Here is a 22,324-nt window from a genome sequence, read left to right as displayed (position 1 = left end):
ATGTGCCACCTCACTCACTATAGATGTGCCCACTCACTCACTATAGATGTACCCCGTCACTCACTATAGATGTGCCAACTCAATCACTATAGATATGCCCCTCACTCATTGTAGATGTGCCCCTCACTCACTATAGATGTGCCCCTCACTCACTATAGATGTGCCCCTCACTCACTATAGATGTGCCCCTCACTCACTATAGATGTGCCCCCTCACTCACTATAGATGTTCCCCCTCACTCACTATAGATGTGCCCCTCACTCACTGTAGATATGCCCCCTCACTCACTATAGATGCGCCCCCTCACTCACTATAGATGTGCCCCCTCACTCACTATAGATGTTCCCCCTCACTCACTATAGATGTGCCCCTCACTCACTATAGATGTGCCGCGTCACTCACTCTAGATACGCCCCCTCACTCAATATAGATGCGCCACCTCACTCACTATAGAAGTGCCCCTCAGTCACTATAGATGTGCCCCCTCACTCACTATAGATGCGCCCCCTCTCACTATAGATGTGCCGCCTCACTCACTATAGATGTGCCCCCTCACTCACTATAGATGTGCCCCCTCTCACTATAGATGTACCCCTCACACACTATAGATGTGCCCCCTCACTCACTATAGATGTGCCCCCTCACTCACTATAGATGTGCCCCCTCACTCACTATAGATGTGCCCCCTCACTCACTATAGATGTGCCCCCTCTCACTATAGATGTACCCCTCACACACTATAGATGTGCCCCCTCACTCACTATAGATGTGCCCCCTCACTCACTATAGATGTGCCACCTCACTCACTATAGATGTGCCCACTCACTCACTATAGATGTACCCCGTCACTCACTATAGATGTGCCACCTCAATCACTATAGATGTGCCCCTCACTCATTGTAGATGTGCCGCCTCACTCACTATAGATGTGCCCCTCACTCACTATAGATGTGCCCCTCACTCACTATAGATGGGCCCCCTCACTCACTATAGATGTTCCCCTCACTCACTATAGATGTTCCCCTCACTCACTATAGATGTTCCCCTCACTCACTATAGATGTTCCCCTCACTCACTATAGATGCGCCCCCTCACTCACTATAGATGGGCCCCCTCACTCACTATAGATGTGCCCCCTCACTCACTATAGATGTGCCCCCTCACTCACTATAGATGGGCCCCCTCACTCACTACTGAGCTGGACACATGTCATCTTTACCATGCTTATGGTTTCCAATCTGTCCATAAAAATGTCAAGTGAAAAAGAGAAATTGAAGCCTGCCGCCCTGGTAATGATAGAACTACAAGTTTCAGCACGTTTCCTCCTAAAATCATGTATAGAAGCTCTGCTGTGCGGGATGTGTCGCACCATGACATGACTAGGAGCAGTAATTCGGGATTTAATGAGGGCTTGCCACCTCCAACATGGCGTCTGGAAGAGCTAAGCGTCGTTTCCAAGACAACACACTCAAAGCCTTTTGGGTAAAGGCGGGACGTATCAATGCCCTGTCCAATAAGGAGGCTACTATATCAGGAAGTCTGACCAATAGTATTTGTAGTTTTGGAGCGGGAAGCTGTGACGGGATGGCGGAGGCTGCGCAGCGGTGAGTGGCGGCCGGTGGAAATGTGTAACGGCGGCTTAGAGCTGGTGCATGCCGGGTGATAAAAGAGCGACTGCTCACTCAGAGGACGGCCGTCAGTCATGTAGGAGGCAAAGAGCCGATACATTGTGTGTGTGCTGGGGACGCTGATATGTAAAATATAATCACTGGGGGGCGCTCTTATACCCCTGATATTTATATACTATGGACTCTGGGGGGCGCTGTTATACCCCTGATATTTATATACTATGGACGCTGGGGGGCGCTGTTATACCCCTGATATTTATATACTATGGACGCTGGGGGGCGCTGTTATACCCCTGATATTTATATACTATGGACTCTGGGGGGCGCTGTTATACCCCTGATAGTTATATACTATGGACGCTGGGGGGTGCTGTTATACCCCTGATATTTATATATTATGGGGGGTGCTGTTATACCCCTGATAGTTATATATTATGGGGGGGGCGCTGTTATACCCCTGATAGTAATATATTATGGGGGGGTGCTGTTATACCCCTGATAGTTATATATTATGGGGGGGGCGCTGTTATACCCCTGATATTTATATATTATGGGGGGGTGCTGTTATACCCCTGATAGTTATATATTATGGGGGTGCTGTTATACCCCTGATAGTTATATATTATGGGGGGCGCTGTTATACCCCTGATAGTTATATATTATGGGGGGGCGCTGTTATACCCCTGGTAGTTATATATTATGGGGGGCGCTGTTATACCCCTGATAGTTATATACTATGGACGCTGGGGGGTGCTGTTATACCCCTGATATTTATATATTATGGGGGGCGCTGTTATACCCCTGGTAGTTATATATTATGGGGGGGTGCTGTTATACCCCTGATAGTTATATATTATGGGGGGGCGCTGTTATACCCCTGGTAGTTATATATTATGGGGGGCGCTGTTATACCCCTGATATTTATATATTATGGGGGGCGCTGTTATACCCCTGGTAGTTATATATTATGGGGGGGGTGCTGTTATACCCCTGATAGTTATATATTATGGGGGGGCGCTGTTATACCCCTGATAGTTATATATTATGGGGGTGCTGTTATACCCCTGATAGTTATATATTATGGGGGGCGCTGTTATACCCCTGATAGTTATATACTATGGACGCTGGGGGGTGCTGTTATACCCCTGATATTTATATATTATGGGGGGCGCTGTTATACCCCTGGTAGTTATATATTATGGGGGGGTGCTGTTATACCCCTGATAGTTATATATTATGGGGGGGGCGCTGTTATACCCCTGATAGTAATATATTATGGGGGGGCGCTGTTATACCCCTGATAGTTATATATTATGGGGGGGGCGCTGTTATACCCCTGATAGTTATATATTATGGGGGGGGCGCTGTTATACCCCTGATAGTAATATATTATGGGGGGGCGCTGTTATACCCCTGATAGTTATATATTATGGGGGTGCTGTTATACCCCTGATAGTAATATATTATGGGGGGTGCTGTTATACCCCTGTTATTTCTATATTATGGGGGGGCGCTGTTATACCCCTGATAGTTATATATTATGGGGGGGGCGCTGTTATACCCCTGATAGTTATATATTACTAGATGGCAGCCCGATTCTAAAGAATCGGGAGTCTAGAATCCATATATACTTGAAATTCGGCAGGAGCTTGAAGAGCAACGTCACTGGGCCCGCCTCCACGCAGTAGAAACTTGCTGTGAGGTAAAAATTCAAAAATCACACCAAAATGGCGGGCGGAGTGTGTCACAGTACGGCACGTTTCTGATTGGTCGCTCGCAGCAGGCGGCAACCAATCAGACACTGGACATTAGCTCCGGACATTAGCTCCGGACATAGCCACGGAAGTTGGCACAAATTGCAGGAAGTAGTATTCTAGGCAATTATAAGATGGGGACTGGGGGCGCTGTTATACCCCTGATATTCATATATTATGGGGACTGGGGGCACAGTTATATCCCCGATGGTTATATATTATGGGGGGCGCTGTTATACTCCTGATATTTATATATTATGGGGGTGCTGTTATACCCTTGATAGTAATATATTATGGGGGCACAGTTATATCCCCGATAGTTATATATTATGGGGGGGCGCTGTTATACCCCTGATATTTATATATTATGGGGGGGCGCTGTTATACCCCTGATAGTTATATATTATGGGGGGGGGGGCGCTGTTATATCCCTGATATTTATATATTATTGTTGCGCTGTTATACCCCTGATATTTTAAATATGGGGGGGCGCTGTTATATCTCTGTTTAATTATATATTATGGGGGCTGGGGGTGCTGTTATACCCCTGATATCTAGGCTGTGTGCACACGATGCGGAATTTGTGCGGATCCGCAGTGGATTTTTCAGCGCAGAAACGCTGCAGATCTGCACAGTGATTTACAGTACAATGTAAATCAATAGGGAAAACAAAAAGCTGTGCAGATGGCGCGGAAAAATCCGCACTGAATCCGCTGCAGATTGAAAAGCAGTGCATGTCACTTCTTTTGTGCGGAACTGCAGCGTTTCTGCACCCTTCCATTATAGAAATCCACAGTGGTAAAAACCACAGAAAATCTGCATTAATTCCGCATCAAAACCACACTAAATCAGTGGCAAATCCACACCTGCAGTTTCTGCCAGGAGATGCGGATTTTGTGCGGAAAATACTGCACCCCAATCCGCAACGTGTGCACATAGCCTTATAATTATGGGGGCTGGGGGTGCAGTTATATCCCCGATATTTATATATTATGGGGGGTGCTGTTATATCCCTGTTTATGTATATATTATGGGGGCTAGGGGGGCTGTTATACCCCTGATATTTAATTATAATGGGGGCGCTGTTATACCCCTGATATATATATTATGGGAGCGCGGTTATATCCCTGATATTTATATACACTGCTCAAAAAAAATAAAGGGAACACTTAAACAGCAGAACATAACTCCAAGTAACTCAAACTTCTGTGAAATCAAACTCTCCACTTAGCAAGCAACACTGATTGACAATCAATTTCACATGCTGTTGTGCAAATGGAATACACAACAGATGGAAATTATTGGCAATTATCAAGACACACTCAATAAAGGAGTGGTTCTGCAGGTGGGGACCACAGACCACATCTCAGTACCAATGCTTTCTGGCTGATGTTTTGGTCACTTTTGAATGTTGGTTGTGCTTTCACACTCGTGGCAGCGTGAGACGGACTCTACAACCCACACAAGTGGCTCAGGTAGTGCAGCTCATCCAGGATGGCACATCAATGCGAGCTGTGGAAACAAGGTTTGCTGTTTGTCAGCGTAGTGTCCAGAGGCTGGAGGCGCTACCAGGAGGCAGGCCAGTACACCAGGAGACGTGTAGAGGGCTATAGGAGGGCAACAACCCAGCAGCAGGACCGCTACCTCAGCCTTTGTGCAAGGAGGAGCACTGCCAGAGCCCTGCAAAATGAACTCCAGCAGGCCACAAATGTGCATGTGTCTGCACAAATGGTTAGAAACAGACTCCATGAGGATGGTCCGACTGCCTGATGTCCACAGATGGGGGTTGTGCTCACAGCCCAACACCGTGCAGGACGCTTGGCATTTGCCACAGAACACCAGGATTGGCAAATTCATCACTGGCGCCCTGTGCTCTTCACAGATGAAAGCAGATTCACACTGAGCACAAGTGACAGTCTGGAGACGCCGTGGAGAGCGATCTGCTGCCTGCAACAACCTTCAGCAAGTCCGGTTTGGCAGTGGGTCAGTAATGGTGTGGGGAGGCATTTCTTTGGAGGGCCGCACAGCCCTCCATGTGCTCCCCAGAGGTAGCCTGACTGTCATTAGGTACCGAGAGGAGATCCTCAGACCCCTTGTGAGACTATATGCTGGTGCGGTTGGCCCTGGGTTCCTCCTAATGCAGGACAATGCCAGACCTCATGTGGCTGGAGTGTGCCAGCAGTTCCTGCAAGATGAAGGCATTGAAGATATGGACTGGACCACCCGTTCCCCAGATCTGAATCTGATTGAGCACATCTGGGACATCATATCTCGCACCATCCACCAACGTCACGTTGCACCACAGACTGTCCAGGAGTTGGCGGATGCTTTAGTCCAGGTCTGGGAGGAGATCCCTCAGGACACCATCCGCCGCCTCATCAGGAGCATGCTCAGGTGTTGTAGGGAGGTCATACAGGCACGTGGAGGCCATACACACTACTGAGCATCATTTCCTTGTCTTGAGGCTTTTCTACTGAAGTTGGATCAGCCTGTAACTTCATTTTCCTCTTTGATTTTGACATCATTCCAAATCCAGACCTCTGTGGGATATTAGTTGTGATTTACGTTGATCATTTTTAGGTTTTATTGTTCTCAACACATTTCACTATGTAATGAATACAGATTTACAACTGGAATATTTCATTCAGTGATATCTAGAATGGGGGATTTTAGTGTTCCCTTTATTTTTTTGAGCAGTGTATTATGGGGGCTGGGGGGTGCTGATATACCCCTGATATTTATATATTATGGGTGCTATTATACCCCTAATATTTATATACTAGATGGTGGCCCGATTCTAACGCATCGGGTATTCTAGAATATGCATGGCCGCGTAGCACATTGCCCATCCACGTATGTCACAGGTTAAAAAATAAAAAAAACATACTCTTCGAGGGCCAGTTGTAGTTCGATCACATGACGGTGACGTCATCTCAGGTCGTTGGCGCGCAGGGCCTGTGATGACGTCGCGGTCACATGATCGTGACGTCATGGCAGGCCCTTCTCCCTTACCACCGGAACCTTCCGCTTGCATGGAGCGGTCACTGGAGCGTAGCCAGGAGCAGGAAAGGCGCCGGAAGGTGACTATGGTATATAATGATTTTTTTTTTTTATTATTATTATTTTTAACATTAGATGTTTTTACTATTGACGCTGCATAGGCAGCATCAATAGTAAAAACTTGGTCACACAGGGTTAATAGCGGCGGTAACTGAGTGAGTTACCCGCGGCATAACGCGGTCCGTTACCGCTGGCATTAACCCTGTGTGAGCGGTGACTGCGGGGAGTATGGAGCAGGCACTGACTGCAGGGGAGTAGGGAGGGACTAATCAGACTGGCCGTCGCTGATTGGTCGCGGCAGCCATGACAAGTAGCTGGCGAGACCAATCAGCGACTTGAATTTCATGACAGACAGACGCCGCGACCAATGAATATCCGTGAAAGACAGAAGTGACCCTTAGACAATTATATAGTAGATTATGGGGGCTGGAGGGCGCTGTTATACCCCTGATATTTATATATTATGGGGGCTGGGGGGGCGCTGATGTACCCCTGATATTTATATATTGACTCTGGGGGACGCTGTTATAGCCCTATTATTTATATATTGACTCTGGGGGGCGCTGTTATACCCCTGATATTTATATATTATGGGGGCTGGGGGGCGCTGATATACCCCTGATATTTATATAATGACTCTGGGGAGGGCGCTGTTATAGCCCTGATATTTATATAATGACTCTGGGGGGGGGGCGCTGTTATAGCCCTGATATTTATATATTGACTCTGGAGGGCGCTGTTATACCCCTGATATTTATATATTATGGGGGCTGGGGGGGCGCTGATATACCCCTGATATTTATATAATGACTCTGGGGGGGGGCGCTGTTCCATTACCTTTTGCTATGACACAAAGAAAAAAGGCATTTGTAATTGCCACTGGACAAGATGTTAGACTGGTGAGAACAAGTGATCACCTATCCATAGAGTACAGTAGGTACTTACTACTTGTTTGGAGGCATCTGACCACTAAGGCTGTCACTGGCAGAATGGGGCAAGTTTATTCCCAGTAGAACAGACCCTCGTCCATTCCCTATGGGTCTGCAGAGAGCGGTGCGCTCATTTTACTGGAACCCCGTCTCCTATTCACTGGGCAATCTTTATTAACTTAATTTTCCTTTTTAAACACTATATATTATATAATACTGAAAGAGTTAACCGGGCTGAGTGGTGGCAGCGGTAGGTCAATCGGCTTAGCTCTGGTATGAGGATAACAGTCTTGTCTGGGGATTACCTGTGATCTGGGAGACAGAGCCTGAGACGCAGCCCAAGATCTCTGCAGGGTCTTCTCCGCTCCATTATATGTATGTGGCCTATATACTGATATCACTGAGCTCCCGGCATGTCGCCTGCTTGTGGCCTCTGTTGGGATGAGATACTTTTCTCCCTATACTGCATTGGGATGTACATCTTAATCTTTGAAATCTGGGTTTTTTCCTATCACCCCTGTGTACAACGTTCCACATTTCCTCCCCACCCCCGTATATAACATCCGTCTACCTTTACTACGTGACAGAACAGCTGGTGGTTCAGAGCTCCGTGTAATGGGAGCCACGGGGATAACAAGTCCGTTCATGACATTTCTTTTCCCCATCACTTATGGGTGAACTTTGTGGGAACAGTTTTCAGAAGACCCTTTTCTGTTCCCCATGATTGTGCACAAGCTCCATACAGACATGGAGGGGGAGTTTGGTGGCCACTCAGACCCATCCCATAATGCAGATTGTGACCCCGGCCTCCCCACCAACAGCAGGGTCTGACCTCACAAATGCTCTGCTGAGCAAAAAGTCCTATGTGCACCACCAAAATCTTGTTGAAATCTCTCCCGGGAGCAGTTATATCTCCAGAGGGACCGACCCCTTTTTAAGTCTGGATGTAGGATGGTGGTCAGTCAGGCCTCTGCAGGGGGCACGTACTGTGCACTATATGGTGAACAGTATCATTAAAATATGGGGGCTGAGAACCACAATGTGTTTTCCAGTGTATCCAGAGGTTTGTTTATTTGTTTTTTTTTTTTTAAATATCTTAAAAAACCTTCATTTTGTGAACTTGTAACCCTGCTCACTGATTTCTGCTCTGCAGGCTTTTGGATTCCCTCGGGAACAGTCCGTGCCTAGATGTACATCACAAAGAGGAAGGAGATGGAGAGATCCCAGCTAAAGTGCTGGTGGATTATTCCATGGTGAGATTTCAGTCTTCTGGCCTGTCCTAGCCATGGCTGCAGCTGGAGGGAACGGGTGGTGTTTTTATATAATTTTTTTTTTTTCTTTTTTTTTTTTTTGGCAAAGTGTCACAATGATCGGATCCCTAAAGATCTAGTAGTTATCACTAATTCAGAGAACACGTCATAAATACTACAGTTTGTATCTCCCCTCTTAAGTGCTCATAGCTGGGGGTTTGTTACAATAGTATCCAGTCTAGATAATTATGTGATGTGGCTCAGAAACCTGTGAGCTGGCACCTCTGGAGGACCAGACCCCCATCTCATAGGTGGGACTTCTGGTACCCTTGACTGTATCCTCCCCGTCATATAATGGCACGTAGTAATGCGTATAATGTCTGAGCCGCACTGATCACCTAAGATCTTTAACGGCCATCCAGTGATATATTTGTTTTTCTCAGGAAAGACGCAGGAAGCAGAAGATGCTGTGCAGTCAGCTGCAAGTGCTGCGCTTCCTCCTAGAATTGCTCCAAGAAGCGGACACTGCCAACTGGGAGGAGATGAGCCCCGAGCTACTAAGTGAGTGCCGACATGTGGTGTTTGGGGTCACAAATCAGGGCACTTTCTAAGTGCGTTAATTCTTCTCTGGTATATCCTTTTCCGTTTATAATGGTGGCGTATTGGCAATGTATGCCACTGTCGTATGGTGCAACCTTTCTGCAGGGTATATACAAAGAAAAATCCTTTTAATAGTGCAGACTAAAGGTACCGTTAAACTAAACGACTTACCAACGATCACGACCAGCGATGGGACCTGGCCGTGATCGTTGGTAAGTCGTTGTGTGGTCGCTGGGGAGCTGTCACTTAGTAACCCGATGTTTACCCTGGTTACCCGGGGACTTCGGCATCGTTGAAGACAGTTTCAATGATGCCGAAGTTGTTCCCCTGATCGTTGGTCGATGGAGAGAGCTGTCTGTGTGACAGCTCCCCAGCGACCACACAACGACTTACCAACGATCACGGCCAGGTCGTATCGCTGGTCGTGATCGTTGGTAAGTCGTTTAGTGTAACGGTACCTTAACTGGCAGAGTTTTCTTCATCAGATAAAGAGGTAGAAGAAGTTAAAAAGCAGTGGAAATCCCTCAGATCCGAATATCAGGAGAAAGTGAATGAAGTTGAAGAGCTTATCCCCCAGCTCTTGGAGAAGATTCAGCTCATACAGGAGAGGAAGACTCAGCTGGAGGAAACTATGGAAAGGTACCAGGCTCAGGTGAGGGTAAGGCACATACCAGGCACGGGATTAGGGTAAGGCACATCCTGTGCAGGTACATACCAGGCACGGGGTGAGGGTGAGGCACATCCTGTGCAGGCGCATACCAGGCATGGGGTGAGGGTAAGGCACATCCTGTGCAGGTAGGTGCCAGGCTTTTGGTGTGGGTAAGGCACCTGTATAACACTAGAGATGTGCTAGTGGCAGGTGATCACATGTAAGGAGCAGATCTCTTGCCATGGTCATTATGCCCTTCTTCAGTTTTGTATGGTTATATTTGGGTTATTCCTGTATATCGGTCCCCCTTACACCAGTGTGAATAAATACTCATTTTTTTTATTTTTTTTATTATATGGTGTATAATTATAACCAGTCCATCGGCTTTCATCTTCTGTGATCTGTTTTGCCTTCCAGGCCAGGGAAAGGCAGCAGCATCTGCAGGAAGATTTCCAAGAGCAGCAGGTGGTGGTGCAGAAATGTCAGATTCAGATAACGCAGCTGAAGGATGAGGTGCAGGAGCTGGAGCAGTCAGTAGGTTGCTGGATCCGGACTGTGAGCAGGTGACGTGTAGTGTGCAGCACAGTAGCACCACTTCTAGGGGATGTCCACTTTATTTTGACAAATACAATATTATTTGTGACTCTAAAGTTGCAATTACACATCCAGGCTCAAACCATGACTTCCAGACTGGCTTCGGGTCTCCTAGTAGCCTCAGGCACATATTCAGGAGGCCCATGGCCAGTCTGAAAATCACACAGCCTTACTAATAAGTTTTGGTCTGGATTAACACATCCCAGTTGTTTTGGGCAGACTATAGAACCTCGATTCACAAACTGGTTCTTGGTCTCCTGATGTGTACATGATCGATGAGCCGTCCATAGCTCAGGATGTTTTATTTGTCTCTTGTAACCAGGGCCTCCCATAATAATGGAATCCGGGAAACTCCCAAAATTTTACTGTGATCCCTATATATTTCTGTGACTCTTGCAGGGACGCCAAACTTGCAGGTCTCCTGAGCATGCATGGAGTGTCATTGCTGTCTGTTGGGGAGAACGAGCTTCTTCTAGATTTACACGTCATTAATAAGCCTGAGATCCCACCACTGAGGGTCAGTCTGCACTTGTCATCAGAGGGAGACTTTCAGGTGGAGGTGAGAGGAGTGACTCTGTCCATGCTATCACTATTGGAGGGTGCACAATGGCCAGCAACAGATGGGATTATTAAAGCACATTTACACCTAGAATAATGATTATTTAATTTTAGAGGTTTAGAAATATAATTTTACATGTGCAGAAAGTGAAAACCTACACAACTTTACTGAAACTTTAATTAAAAAGGTTCCCTGATCTGTGATTAGCAGCAGCTGCACTCCCACATTGGCTGAAAAACCAGAGCAACGGACCAGGAAACCACCAGAAAGTATACCAATCCAAGGGAAATTTAAAAATTTAAGCCTTTATTCTCAGCAAGTGGCAAATGATTACATAAAATGTGCAAGAGATAATATATAAATGTACATAAAAAAATCAATAATTACGCAGCAACAGGATAAAATCATTAATTCCCAGCAAGAAAATCACCCCAGATACCACATTATCAGGATTTTTTAGCTTTAGCTGTGCCAATATATCAACAAAACAAGTGCTAATCCGTGAAAAATATTATAATATATTAAATATGAAAAAAGGGGGAGGTAAAAATGGCAATTAGAAAGTGCAATTATGCAATATTGCAAAGAGATTATATATATATATATATATAATGTGCCAAAGTGCTGTGACCACAGTGAAGGTCAGAACCTGTACAATCCACATCAATCATGTGAAAATATGTGCAAAAAATGCTCAAAACAGCACAGCAATAAATCTTACTCATATACCTGTGGGGGGCTGGGTCCCGTATCTGCGTACACCCGACGCGCGTTTCGGAGCACTGTCCTTCGTCAGGGGAACCCATATATATTATCTCTTGCACATTTTATGTAATCATTTGCCACTTGCTGAGAATAAAGGCTTAATTTTTAAATTTCCCTTGGATTGGTATACTTTCTGGTGGTTTCCTGGTCCGTTGCTCTCGTTTTTCAGTCTCTTCCTTGGCAGTGATTTTCACTGTCGGCTTTCACAGCGCACCCTATTTAATGGTCTATTTATTGATATAGTGTGTGTTTTTTTTTTTTTTTTTTTTTTTTTTTTTTATTTGTGGTTATCCTTGGGTGTACTGTGTTACTTAATTGTACTTCCACATTGGGTTGACACGAAAGTGCTTTGCGTCACCATGTGACCAGTGAAGGGGGCTGGTTCAGCTATTGAAATGAGAAGCCAACCACCTCGATCCCATACTGACCAAGAACTACTCCCATCATGTTTCCAAGCTGGGTTCTAGCTAAGGCCGGGGTCACACTTGTGAGTGCAATTCGAGAAACTCTCCTCAATACCTGGCACTGGGGACCGGAATGTGCGGCTGTATGTGTTTCTATGGAGCCGCATGCTCTGGTCCCCAGTGCCGGAGGCAGTGCCAGGTATTGAGGCGAGAGACTCACGCGAGTTTCTCACATTGCACTCGCAAGTGTGACCCTGGCCTAACATGACTGGTTCTGGTCTCTTTTTAGATTAGTCCCTCCTTCCAAGGCCCAGTATAGCAGTATGTTGGGTGGTCCTTTTTACGATTCTTTTTTTTTTTTATACACATCTTTCTATTCTCCCGCATGGACAACCCTTGTAATGACATCTGAATGTTCTGCAGCCAGAAGACTCCATGCTCACGCTGCCTCCAGAGCTGCGCCGTGGGGCTATATCTCATATCATCGCCATTATCCTGGAGCTGCAGTGTTGGTACCAGAGCCACGCCACACTTCTCAAGGAGCTGAAAGAACTTCAACAGCGGTAATGTTACATACTGGACCCGTGGGGGGGGGCTGGCAATATTTTCTATTCGCCACGACAGCACCCACTAGAGAGAGGGGATCCGCCCCTAGGAACAGGAAACCTACAGAGAGATAAAAGGGGCGGCCCCCCCTCGCTCCTCAGTTGGTTTCCTGTTCCTAGATGGGAACCCACAGAGAAAACTCTATGGCTAAGGAGAGGAAGGCCTGCCTGGGCTACCGCCTGTACCGACTCTGCTGAGTGACAGGGGTCCCAGAGCAGGTGGACAGTGTCGGGGGAATGTTCCTGCGGGCTCCCCCCTCATCTGGTGCGGCTGACAGGGAAGCCTGAAGGTGCCAACGGTCTCCCTGCTGGGACACCGTTGGGTAAGTGCTAATGAATGCACGGCGCAGTGTGGATACCTGCGGTAATGCCCTCCTAAGTGGAGCTGAGCAGCGGTGCCGTGTCGATGGGCGGAATCTTCCCTCCGTTCCCTCCAGAGGTAAGAGGCGACATGGTGTGGGAAGCAGCGCTTAGGGCGCTTCCGGTATGCAGCAGACGCGGGCGCATGCGCAGTAGCGTCGGCGTCCCATGGAAGGAAGCTTGAACTTCCGGGGTCGCGGTGTCAGAGGACCATTTCCGGGGGAACCGCCATATTGGATTCCCCCATGCGATCCCAGTGTCCGGACGCCGGACTTGTGAGTAAAAAAAAAAAAAAAAATAAAAAATTTAGGAGGGGATGTATGCAGGAGTGGCTACACTATAAAGGTCAGGATTAGAAGTGCAGTCAGTGTGCATTATGTCGTCCCAAGAGGAGGTCCGTGTGCACTCCATGGAAGAGCCACTAGTACCTAGTAGCGAAACCAGGAAAAAGAGCAGTGGACACTCTAAGATAAGTGACTCCACTGATAAATCGGGAAGGAAATCGTCCCGTTCCACATCCCAAACTAAGGCAACCCCGCAGCCGGCAAAGAGGACGGGGAAGAGTAAGCACAAACAATGTGCTATATGTACCGAACCCCTGCCTGACTCCTATACTAAGAGTCTGTCAGGCATGTATAGATAACACCTTACGGCAGGAGGAATCGGTGAAAATGAATGAGATACGGCTCATAATTCGGGAAGAACTTCAGTCGTTAGGGGGCGGTTCTTCCTCGATTAATATCGAGAAAAAGAAAAGAAGAGTATCCTCACCTAGAGCTGACACGTCAGCAGAGAGTGGGGAGGTCGACTCTGATGTCTCTCAACTGTCTGATTCTTCAGGGGAAGAAGACTTTGTTTGCTTTCCAACTGAAGGCATAAACAACTTGGTTAAATCGGTGAGAAATACGATGGGGGTATCTGAGTCAAAAGAACCCCAAACACCACAGGAAATCATGTTTGCTGGTCTTTCCCAACGGAAAGGCCACGTGTTTCCAATAAACCAGGCCATAAAGGACCTCGTTAAGAAGAAATGGGGTAAAGGTCAAAAAGGGTTGGTACCAATACCCTGTAAGAGGCGCTACCCCTTTGATGACAAAGATTTGAGTACATGGACCAAAATACCAAAGGTCGATGCTGCAGTTGCATCTACATCTCGCCGGTTCTCCTTGCCCGTGGAAGATGCAGGTTCCTTATCAGATCCCATGGACCGAAAATCAGATGCGCTCATTAAAAAATCGTGGGAGGCCTGTGTCACGGCATTCAAACCGGCAATTGCAGCCACATGTACTGGCAGGTCAATGTTAGTCTGGCTGGATCAGCTGGAGCAAAATATTAAAAATGGTGTATCCAGGGAGAAGTTACGAGCATCTATCCCTTTGATCAAAGGTGCGGCTGCCTTTATATCGGATGCCTCTATTGACTCCCTACGACTGGCGGCCAGAACAGCTAATATCTCCAATACGGCTAGGCGGGCTTTATGGCTAAAAAACTGGAAAGGAGATGCCCAATCTAGATCCAAATTATGTGCCATACCCTGTCAGGAAGGGCCTTCAGGAAGCCACCATTCGGAAAGAAGGGAGGCTTCAGAGACAGATGGAACAATAAGGATTTTAAACAAAAAGGAAACCTGTTTAATAAACGTCCATTCAAGCCAGCCGACAAATTCCAGTAATTATATTCCTCCAGTGGGTGGAAGATTAAAACAGTTTAGGCAACAATGGGAAGAGATAACAATAAATACTTGGGCCATTAAATTAATATCTTCAGGCCTCACTTTATTAGAACTCCACCGGACTCCTTCCTCCTTACCACCTTAAGATCCAGGCCTCAGCAAGAGGCGCTTGAAACAGAGGTTAAAACCCTCCTACGCAAACAAGTCCTAGTGGAGTCCCATCTTCCCAGATGGGGAGGGGATTTTATTCTCCCTTGTTTCTGATTAGTAAGCCGGATGGCTTTCAGAACCATAATTAATTTAAGAAAGCTGAACTCCTTTATAAGGCCTAAAACATTCAAAATGGAATCCATTCGTTCAGCCATAAAGAATCTATTTCCAAACTGTTACATGGTAGTATTGGATCTTAAGGATGCTTACTATCATATTCCTATACATCATTTATTCCAGCAGTTCCTTCGGGTAGCAGTCTGTATAGAGGGACAAATTCGTCATCTACAATATAAGGCGATGCCCTTCGGATTATCCATGGCCCCAAGGGTTTTCACAAAATTGCTATTGGAAGTTATGTCTTTCCTAAGAGTAAAAGATACTTTAGTCATTCCATATCTAGATGACCTATTGATTGTGGGTAAAGACCCCCTACAGTGTGAGCAGAGGTTACGGGAAGTAGTGATTTCCTTACAATCCCTGGGGTGGCTGGTTAATTGGGAAAAATCTAGACTTCAGCCTGTTAAGTGTCAGAAATTCCTGGGGCTCCTTCTAGATTCAGCTGACCAGATTTGTAAGCTGCCTGAGGATAAGAAATTCTCCATAGTTGATAAGGTATCCTTAGCAATAGAAAATCGTAGTATGTCACTCAGACAGAGCATGTCATTACTAGGTTCTCTGACATCGTGTATTCCTGCGGTCCAGTGGGCACAGGCTCATACTAGGCTTCTACAAAAATTTATATTAGTGGAAGACATCAAGAATAGAGGCTGTCTGGATAGAACAGTTTATCTAACAACGGAAGTATTACACTCCCTTAAGTGGTGGTTAAATCAGAAAAACCTTTCAAGGGGGGTTCTCTGGGTAATTTCCCCCTCTAGTATAGTGACCACAGATGCTGGTCCTAAAGGCTGGGGGGCACATTTTAAGGATCAGTGGGTTCAGGATCTTTGGTCTAGTTCGGAACTGGATAGTTCTTCGAATGTCAAAGAGTTGAGGGCAATATATTATTCCCTACTTCACTTTCTTCCTCAGCTCAGCGGCTCTCACACAAGAGTGTTCTCCGACAACACCACGGCAGTAGCTTACTTAAACCATCAAGGAGGTACGCGGTCGGACAGACTCAGGGAGCTGGCATCAGACATCATGGAATTAGCCGAAGGTCATCTGCTATCACTATCAGCAGTTCACATCAGGGGCACAGACAACTTTCGTGCCGATTTTCTGAGCCGTCACACCCTCCATCAAGGGGAATGGATGCTAAACAGAAAAATTTTCAAAATGATAACAGCGCAATGGGGTGTTCCTCAAATAGACTTGTTTGCCACAAGAGCCAACCGACAGGTCAGGGCGTTTGCCTCTCTAAACAGGGAGGACAAGCCGGACATACTCGATGCCCTCCAAGTACCCTGGACTTTCGACCTGGCATATGCTTTTCCTCCATGGAATCTACTACCTTTGGTAATAAGAAAAATAAGGGAAGAAGGTGCAAGAATTCTATTAATAGCCCCATTCTGGCCCAAAAGGCCATGGTTCTCATGGCTGAGGGCGATGTCAGTGTCGGACCCGTGGATTCTGCCTCAATCCAAGGACCTGCTCTCTCAGGGTCCGTTCCTTCATCCTCAGGCAAAGGGCATGAATTTAACTGCATGGAGTTTGAAAGGCAGTTACTAAATCTCAGGGGGTTTTCTAGTGGGTTAATAGATACTCTGATGAAAAGTAGAAAACCCTCAACTACCAGGATTTATGTTAGAATTTGGAGGAAATTCCTTCAATTCCATACTACACAACTTTCCGCTAATATTCCTATATTTCCAATATTGGAATTTCTACAAAAAGGTCTGGAATTAGGTCTTTCAGTAAGCACTCTGAAAGTACAGGTGTCAGCCTTAGGAGCTCTTTTTAATTTTGATGTAGCAGGTAATAAATGGATATCTCGGTTTATATCTGCCTGTGAGAGATCGAGACCAATTAGCATACCTCGGGTCCCTCAGTGGGATCTATCGATAGTCCTAAATGCATTGACTCAATCACCTTTTGAGCCTCTCCATGCAGCCTCACTAAAAAATTTCTTTAAAAACGGTATTATTAGTGGCATTAGTTTCTGCCAGAAGAGTAAGTGATCTTCATGCTTTATCTATAGATCCTCCCTTTTTTGTGGTAACATCAGATAGGATACTTTTAAAAACAGATCCTTATCTCCCTAAGGTGGCTTCTACCTTTCATAGATCCCAGGAGATCCTGTTACCTACCTTTTATGAGAACCACTCAACTCCAGAAGAAAGACTTCACACCCTAGACGTAAAAAGGACTGTCTTAGCCTATTTAGAGAGAACTAGGGACTGGAGGAAGAGTAGGGCTCTCTTTGTGTCTTTTCAGGGTAAAACCAAGGGTGCCGGAGTCACAAAGAACACATTATCTCGCTGGATCAGAGAGGCAATAATCTTGGCGTATAAGGCTGGAGGGAAAGATCCTCCAATGCATGTGGGAGCGCACTCTACAAGAGCCTTGTCGACTTCCTGGGCAGAAAGGGCAAATGTGCCAATAGACCTTATATGTAAGGCTGCAACTTGGTCTTCACCGAATACCTTCTATAAGCATTATAGATTAGATCTATCCTCTGCTTCTGATCTAACTTTTGGTGTATCGGTCCTTGACTCAGTAAACCCACCCAGTCTATAGTCTCTGCAATTCTCTCTAGTGGGTGCTGTCGTGGCGAATAGAAAATACCGGATTACGTACCGGTAATGCTCTTTTATAGAGCCCACGACAGCACCCGTTCACATCCCTCCCTTTTCTGTATATAGTTGCACATGGTGCTTTTTTGGTGAGGTGTAAATATTAGAAGATATAGTATGAGGTTGTAAATATGTATATATATGTATATACCCGAACCTGTTAACTAAAACCTGGCGGCGGTTCCTCCTATTCTCTGTAAAACAACTGAGGAGCGAGGGGGGCCGCCCCTTTTATCTCTCTGTAGGTTTCCTGTTCCTAGGGGCGGATCCCCTCTCTCTAGTGGGTGCTGTCGTGGGCTCTATAAAAGAGCATTACCGGTACGTAATCCGGTATTTTTTTTTGGCAAAGGTTTTTTTTTTTTGTTTCCTCTCTAGCACTTTGCAGTTTTACCTATTTAAAGGGAACCTGTCACCACGTGTTTGTGTTATGAAGTGGTGATTGGGGTCTTACAGCTTACTAGCGTTCTGTGAAATAGGACTTTAAGGTCGATGGACTTTCATATTGAGGAAAACAGGGTGGCAGGTTCCCTCTTTTAAGGGATGCTATTGAGGTCTGCCTTTCTCACCTACTTGACTGTATATTGTCCTATTCCTAGGTTTGCCATTGATTGGCAACCTGCGGAGAGGCAACTTGTATTTTTGAACAGGAACAAGCAACACAGGCTGGCAATTGGTCCAGGATACCCAGTGAGCGGAGGCGTCCGGCTGCTGTCTGTGAAGGGAGCAGAACTGTGTGCCACTGCTGACAAAATGAAGGTACAAAGCTGCAGCCCCTCTCTGGGGATGGGGCACAATCACTGGCCTTGCATTGGAGTTAACATTTATTTCTTTCCTGATTTCTTTCCTGCGATTTAGCCTCCTGTTGAGAACCCATCACTCAGTGACTGGCTTGAATACCTACATGGCTATCCTGACTACAGCACCCAATGAGATCCCTGGCATCCATAAGGATCTAGGCTGACCCGGCGCTATATACTGATGCCAATATTCATAACCCAGTCCTGTATGTAGGAACTGTCGTGCAGGACACGGATCATCCTGACATGCACTGTGCTTTTTGCGTCACTACTTGGTAGTTGTTCCGGAGCTACAGTGAATGTAAAATACTCTTGCTCCATTTATCGCTTCAAGAAATCTCATCAATCTGCAAAAATGTATGTGACCCCTGAAGTGAGCCTCGTTTATTTTGGTTTTCAACCACCTCAAAAAAAGAAATCCATAGGAGTGTTAGGCCGGGGTCACACTAGCGAGTTTTACGGACGTATGAGAGGCGCAAAAACTACGCATTGCACACGGACCAATGATTTTTATGAATATTTGAATTTGAGCCCATGGAACCAGTGTATGTCCGTTTTGCAAGCCGGCGAGAAAATCTCACTGTACAGATTACATACGGAGGTTTACATGCGCAAAATATGCTGCCACACCCTGCCTACGGATTACATACGGATCACTGTTTTGGGAACATTTCTGCGTATTACGCCTGTAAAATACGGACTGTGTTTCCCTACGCGGAGTGTGACCCCGGCCTCATTGGCACAAAGGACTGAAGGTACCTTCACACTTAACAACGATATCGCTAGCGATCCGTGACGTTGCAGCGTCCTGGATAGCGATATCGTTGTGTTTGACACGCAGCAGTGATCTGGATCCTGCTGTGACATAGTTGGTTGGAGCAGAAAGTCCAGAACTTTATTTCGTCGCTGGATCTCCCGCAGACATCGCTGAATCGGCGTGTGTGACGCTGTTTCGACGATGTCTTCACTGGTAACCAGGGTAAACATCGGGTTACTAAGCGCAGGGTCGCGCTTAGTAACCCGATGTTTACCCTGGTTACCATTGTAAATGTAAAAAAAAAAAAAACAGTACATACTTACATTCCGGTGTCTGTCCCCTCGCCATCAGCTTCCCGCACTGACTGTGAGCGCTGGCCGGCCGTAAAGCACAGCGGTGACATCACAGCTCTGCTTTACGGCCGGCGCTGACACAATGCATGGAAGCTGATGCCGGGGGACAGACACCGGAATGTAAGTATGTACTGTTTGTTTTTTTACATTTACAATGGTAACCAGGGTAAACATCGGGTTACTAAGCGCGGCCCTGCGCTTAGTAACCCGATGTTTACCCTGGTTACCAGGGGACTTCGGCATCGTTGGTCGCTGGAGAGAGCTGTCTGTGTGACAGCTCTCCAGCGACCACACAACGACGAAACAACGACGCTGCAGCGATCGGCATCGTTGCCTATATCGCTGCAGCGTCGCTTAATGCGACGGTACCTTTAATCCAGCAGCGGGAAGCAATCTGGAACAAATTGGATTACAGGTTGTAAGATGAAGGAGGTGAAGATGTGACTACTACACAGAGGGATTTATATGTGCATGCATTTCACATAAGAGACGGCGATCTCCTGGGACAGCGTTACACTGTATATTAATGGTCTACATATTTTGTTTTTCTTATCCAGCATTTCTGCACCAGTATTTCTTTCTTAATGTCTCGTCACTGATTCAACTTTTTGTGTTTTTTTTTTTAAATCTCCTTAAAGCGCCTCTTCTTTTTTCAGCTACATGTCAATAATTTCTCCTTCCCGTTCTGCTTGTGGTAATTCAATAAAGGGTAATAAAATACAATTGGTATAGGGAGGAGAGATGTGGAATTGCTGTGATTTATACAAGGCTGGATGCACACAGATCTAAAGACCTGCCATCATTGTGTTGTAAGATCTCATCCAGATGGCTGTTGGGGGGTGTAGGACTCATTAAAATAAATAAATCTGTGAACTGCGCCATAGCCAATATCTGTGAAAATTGGGGTTATATGTAATTTGGTGAGAGCAAGATACTCTGATTTCTTCTGCGTGTGGAAAAGCAGCACGTATGTAGAAATTTCTGAAAATCTGTTCCATTCCTCTATATAGAGTTGAAAACAGAAAACGCATCAAAAGTAGAACACATCCAGCTCCTCGTAATAACACCCTGCCCCTTATATAACGTTTCCTCCTCTTCATATTTTACTATTTAGTTATAGGTAAAGTCTGGCCATTGATTTGTAACAAAAAATGGAATGTCTTACCAATAAAACATTGTATTACGTTGATTTTCGGCCTCATGGAGATGGCTCTAATCTTGGTCCGTCAGATTGCAAATTTGTTGCAAAAAAAAAAGTTTAGTTTAACAGGTTGACGTAATATATACTATTTTCCAACAAAACTGTGAGTTGTGCCTCCTCCTCCAGTGTAAGGGTATGTGCACACGTCAGGATTTTTTCCTGGCAAAATCCTGAGAATTCTGCCAGAAATCCGCGTGCTTTTTTCGCGCGGATTTTGCGTGTTTTTTGCTTTTTTTTTTTTGCTTTTTTTTTTCCGGAATGACCTTTTTGATAGGAAATCCGCAAAAAATCGGGAAAAAGATAGAGCATGTCCGGATTTTTTGCGGTATGCGTTTTTTTTTTTTTTGCGGAAAAAAACGCTAACATCTCCACAAAAATGCGGAATGCATTCTAAAAGATAGGATGCATAATGTTAGCGTTTTTTTACCGGATTTATAGCGAAATTCCGCAAAAAAAGCGCTAAAAATCCTGACGTGTGCACATACCCTAAGGCTGTGTGCACACATCAGGATTTCTTGCAGAAATTTCCTGAACAAAACCGGACATTTTCTGCAAGAAATCCACATGCAGATTTTTCATTTTTGTTTATTTTTTTGGGGGTTTTTTTCCGCGTATTTGTTTTTTTGCAGATTTTTCTGGAGGTTCTGGGATGCAATAATATAGTGGGAAATCCGCAAAATAATGAGCATGCTGCGTTTTTGTTTTTTTTTGTGAAAAAAAAAACTCTACATATGCACAAAAATTGCGGAATGCATTCTAAATGATGTGATGCATATGTATGCGTATTTTAAGCGTTTTTATAGTGAAAAATCCAGAAGAAAGCCTGACGTGTGCACATAGCCTTAAGGTACCGTCACACTTAGCGACGCTGCAGCGATACCGACAACGATCCGGATCGCTGCAGCGTCGCTGTTTGGTCGCTGGAGAGCTGTCACACAGACCGCTCTCCAGCGACCAACGATGCCGGTAACCAGGGTAAACATCGGGTTACTAAGCGCAGGGCCGCGCTTAGTAACCCAATGTTTACCCTGGTTACCATCGTTAAAGTAAAAAAAAACAACCACTAGATACTTACCTTCGCTGTCTGTCCTCGGCGCTGTGCTTTCCTGCACTGACTGTGAGCGCCGGGCAGCCTGAAAGCACAGCGGTGACGTCACCGCTCTGCTTTCCGGCCGCTGTGCTCACAGCCAGAGCAGAGAAGCACAGTGCCGAGGACAGACAGCGGTAGGTAAGTATGTAGTGGTTGTTTTTTTTACTTTAACGATGGTAACCAGGGTAATCATCGGGTTACTAAGCGCGGCCCTGCGCTTAGTAACCCGATGTTTACCCTGGTTACCAGCGAAGACATCGCTGAATGTCTGCGGGAGATCCAGCGACTTTCTTCCCCGACCAGCGATATCACAGCAGGGGCCTGATCGCTGCTGCCTGTCACACTGGAC

The 22,324-nt window shown here is 46.0% G+C and overlaps 1 protein-coding gene across 3 annotated transcripts; it reads left to right on the top strand.

The window, feature by feature from the left end:
• The first annotated feature begins 1,544 nt into the window (after positions 1 to 1,544).
• On the top strand, positions 1,545 to 20,420 carry ZWINT (ZW10 interacting kinetochore protein). 3 transcript variants are annotated; one of them, XM_069747865.1, is made up of 9 exons: positions 1,545 to 1,604; positions 8,525 to 8,624; positions 9,065 to 9,182; positions 9,707 to 9,873; positions 10,288 to 10,433; positions 10,864 to 11,023; positions 12,616 to 12,755; positions 18,374 to 18,533; positions 18,633 to 20,420. In XM_069747865.1, the coding sequence occupies exons 1-9, from the start codon at positions 1,585 to 1,587 to the stop codon at positions 18,705 to 18,707; spliced, it is 1,086 nt and encodes a 361-aa protein (XP_069603966.1). In that variant the 5' UTR covers positions 1,545 to 1,584; the 3' UTR covers positions 18,708 to 20,420. The 3 variants fall into 3 exon arrangements, with proteins under 3 accessions (XP_069603966.1, XP_069603968.1, XP_069603967.1); XM_069747867.1 differs by having other exon boundaries at positions 18,425 to 18,533; positions 18,633 to 18,851; XM_069747866.1 differs by lacking the exon at positions 1,545 to 1,604 and adding an exon at positions 1,638 to 1,704.
• Positions 20,421 to 22,324: the final 1,904 nt, after the last annotated feature.

Source organism: Ranitomeya imitator, chromosome 2 (assembly GCF_032444005.1).
Source record: "Ranitomeya imitator isolate aRanImi1 chromosome 2, aRanImi1.pri, whole genome shotgun sequence".
Lineage (NCBI taxonomy): Eukaryota > Metazoa > Chordata > Amphibia > Anura > Dendrobatidae > Ranitomeya > Ranitomeya imitator.
The sequence above is the reverse complement of the archived record's forward strand: the minus strand, read 5'-3'. Positions and strand labels throughout refer to the sequence as shown.

Bases quoted from the DNA above. Each gene is read 5' to 3' on its own strand.
- ZWINT (XM_069747865.1), top strand. From the start codon at position 1,585: ATGGCGGAGGCTGCGCAGCG. The intron at 9,874-10,287 runs GTGAGGGTAAGG...TTTGCCTTCCAG, and splicing joins TGGAAAGGTACCAGGCTCAG to GCCAGGGAAAGGCAGCAGCA. The intron at 18,534-18,632 runs GTACAAAGCTGC...CCTGCGATTTAG, and splicing joins CCACTGCTGACAAAATGAAG to CCTCCTGTTGAGAACCCATC.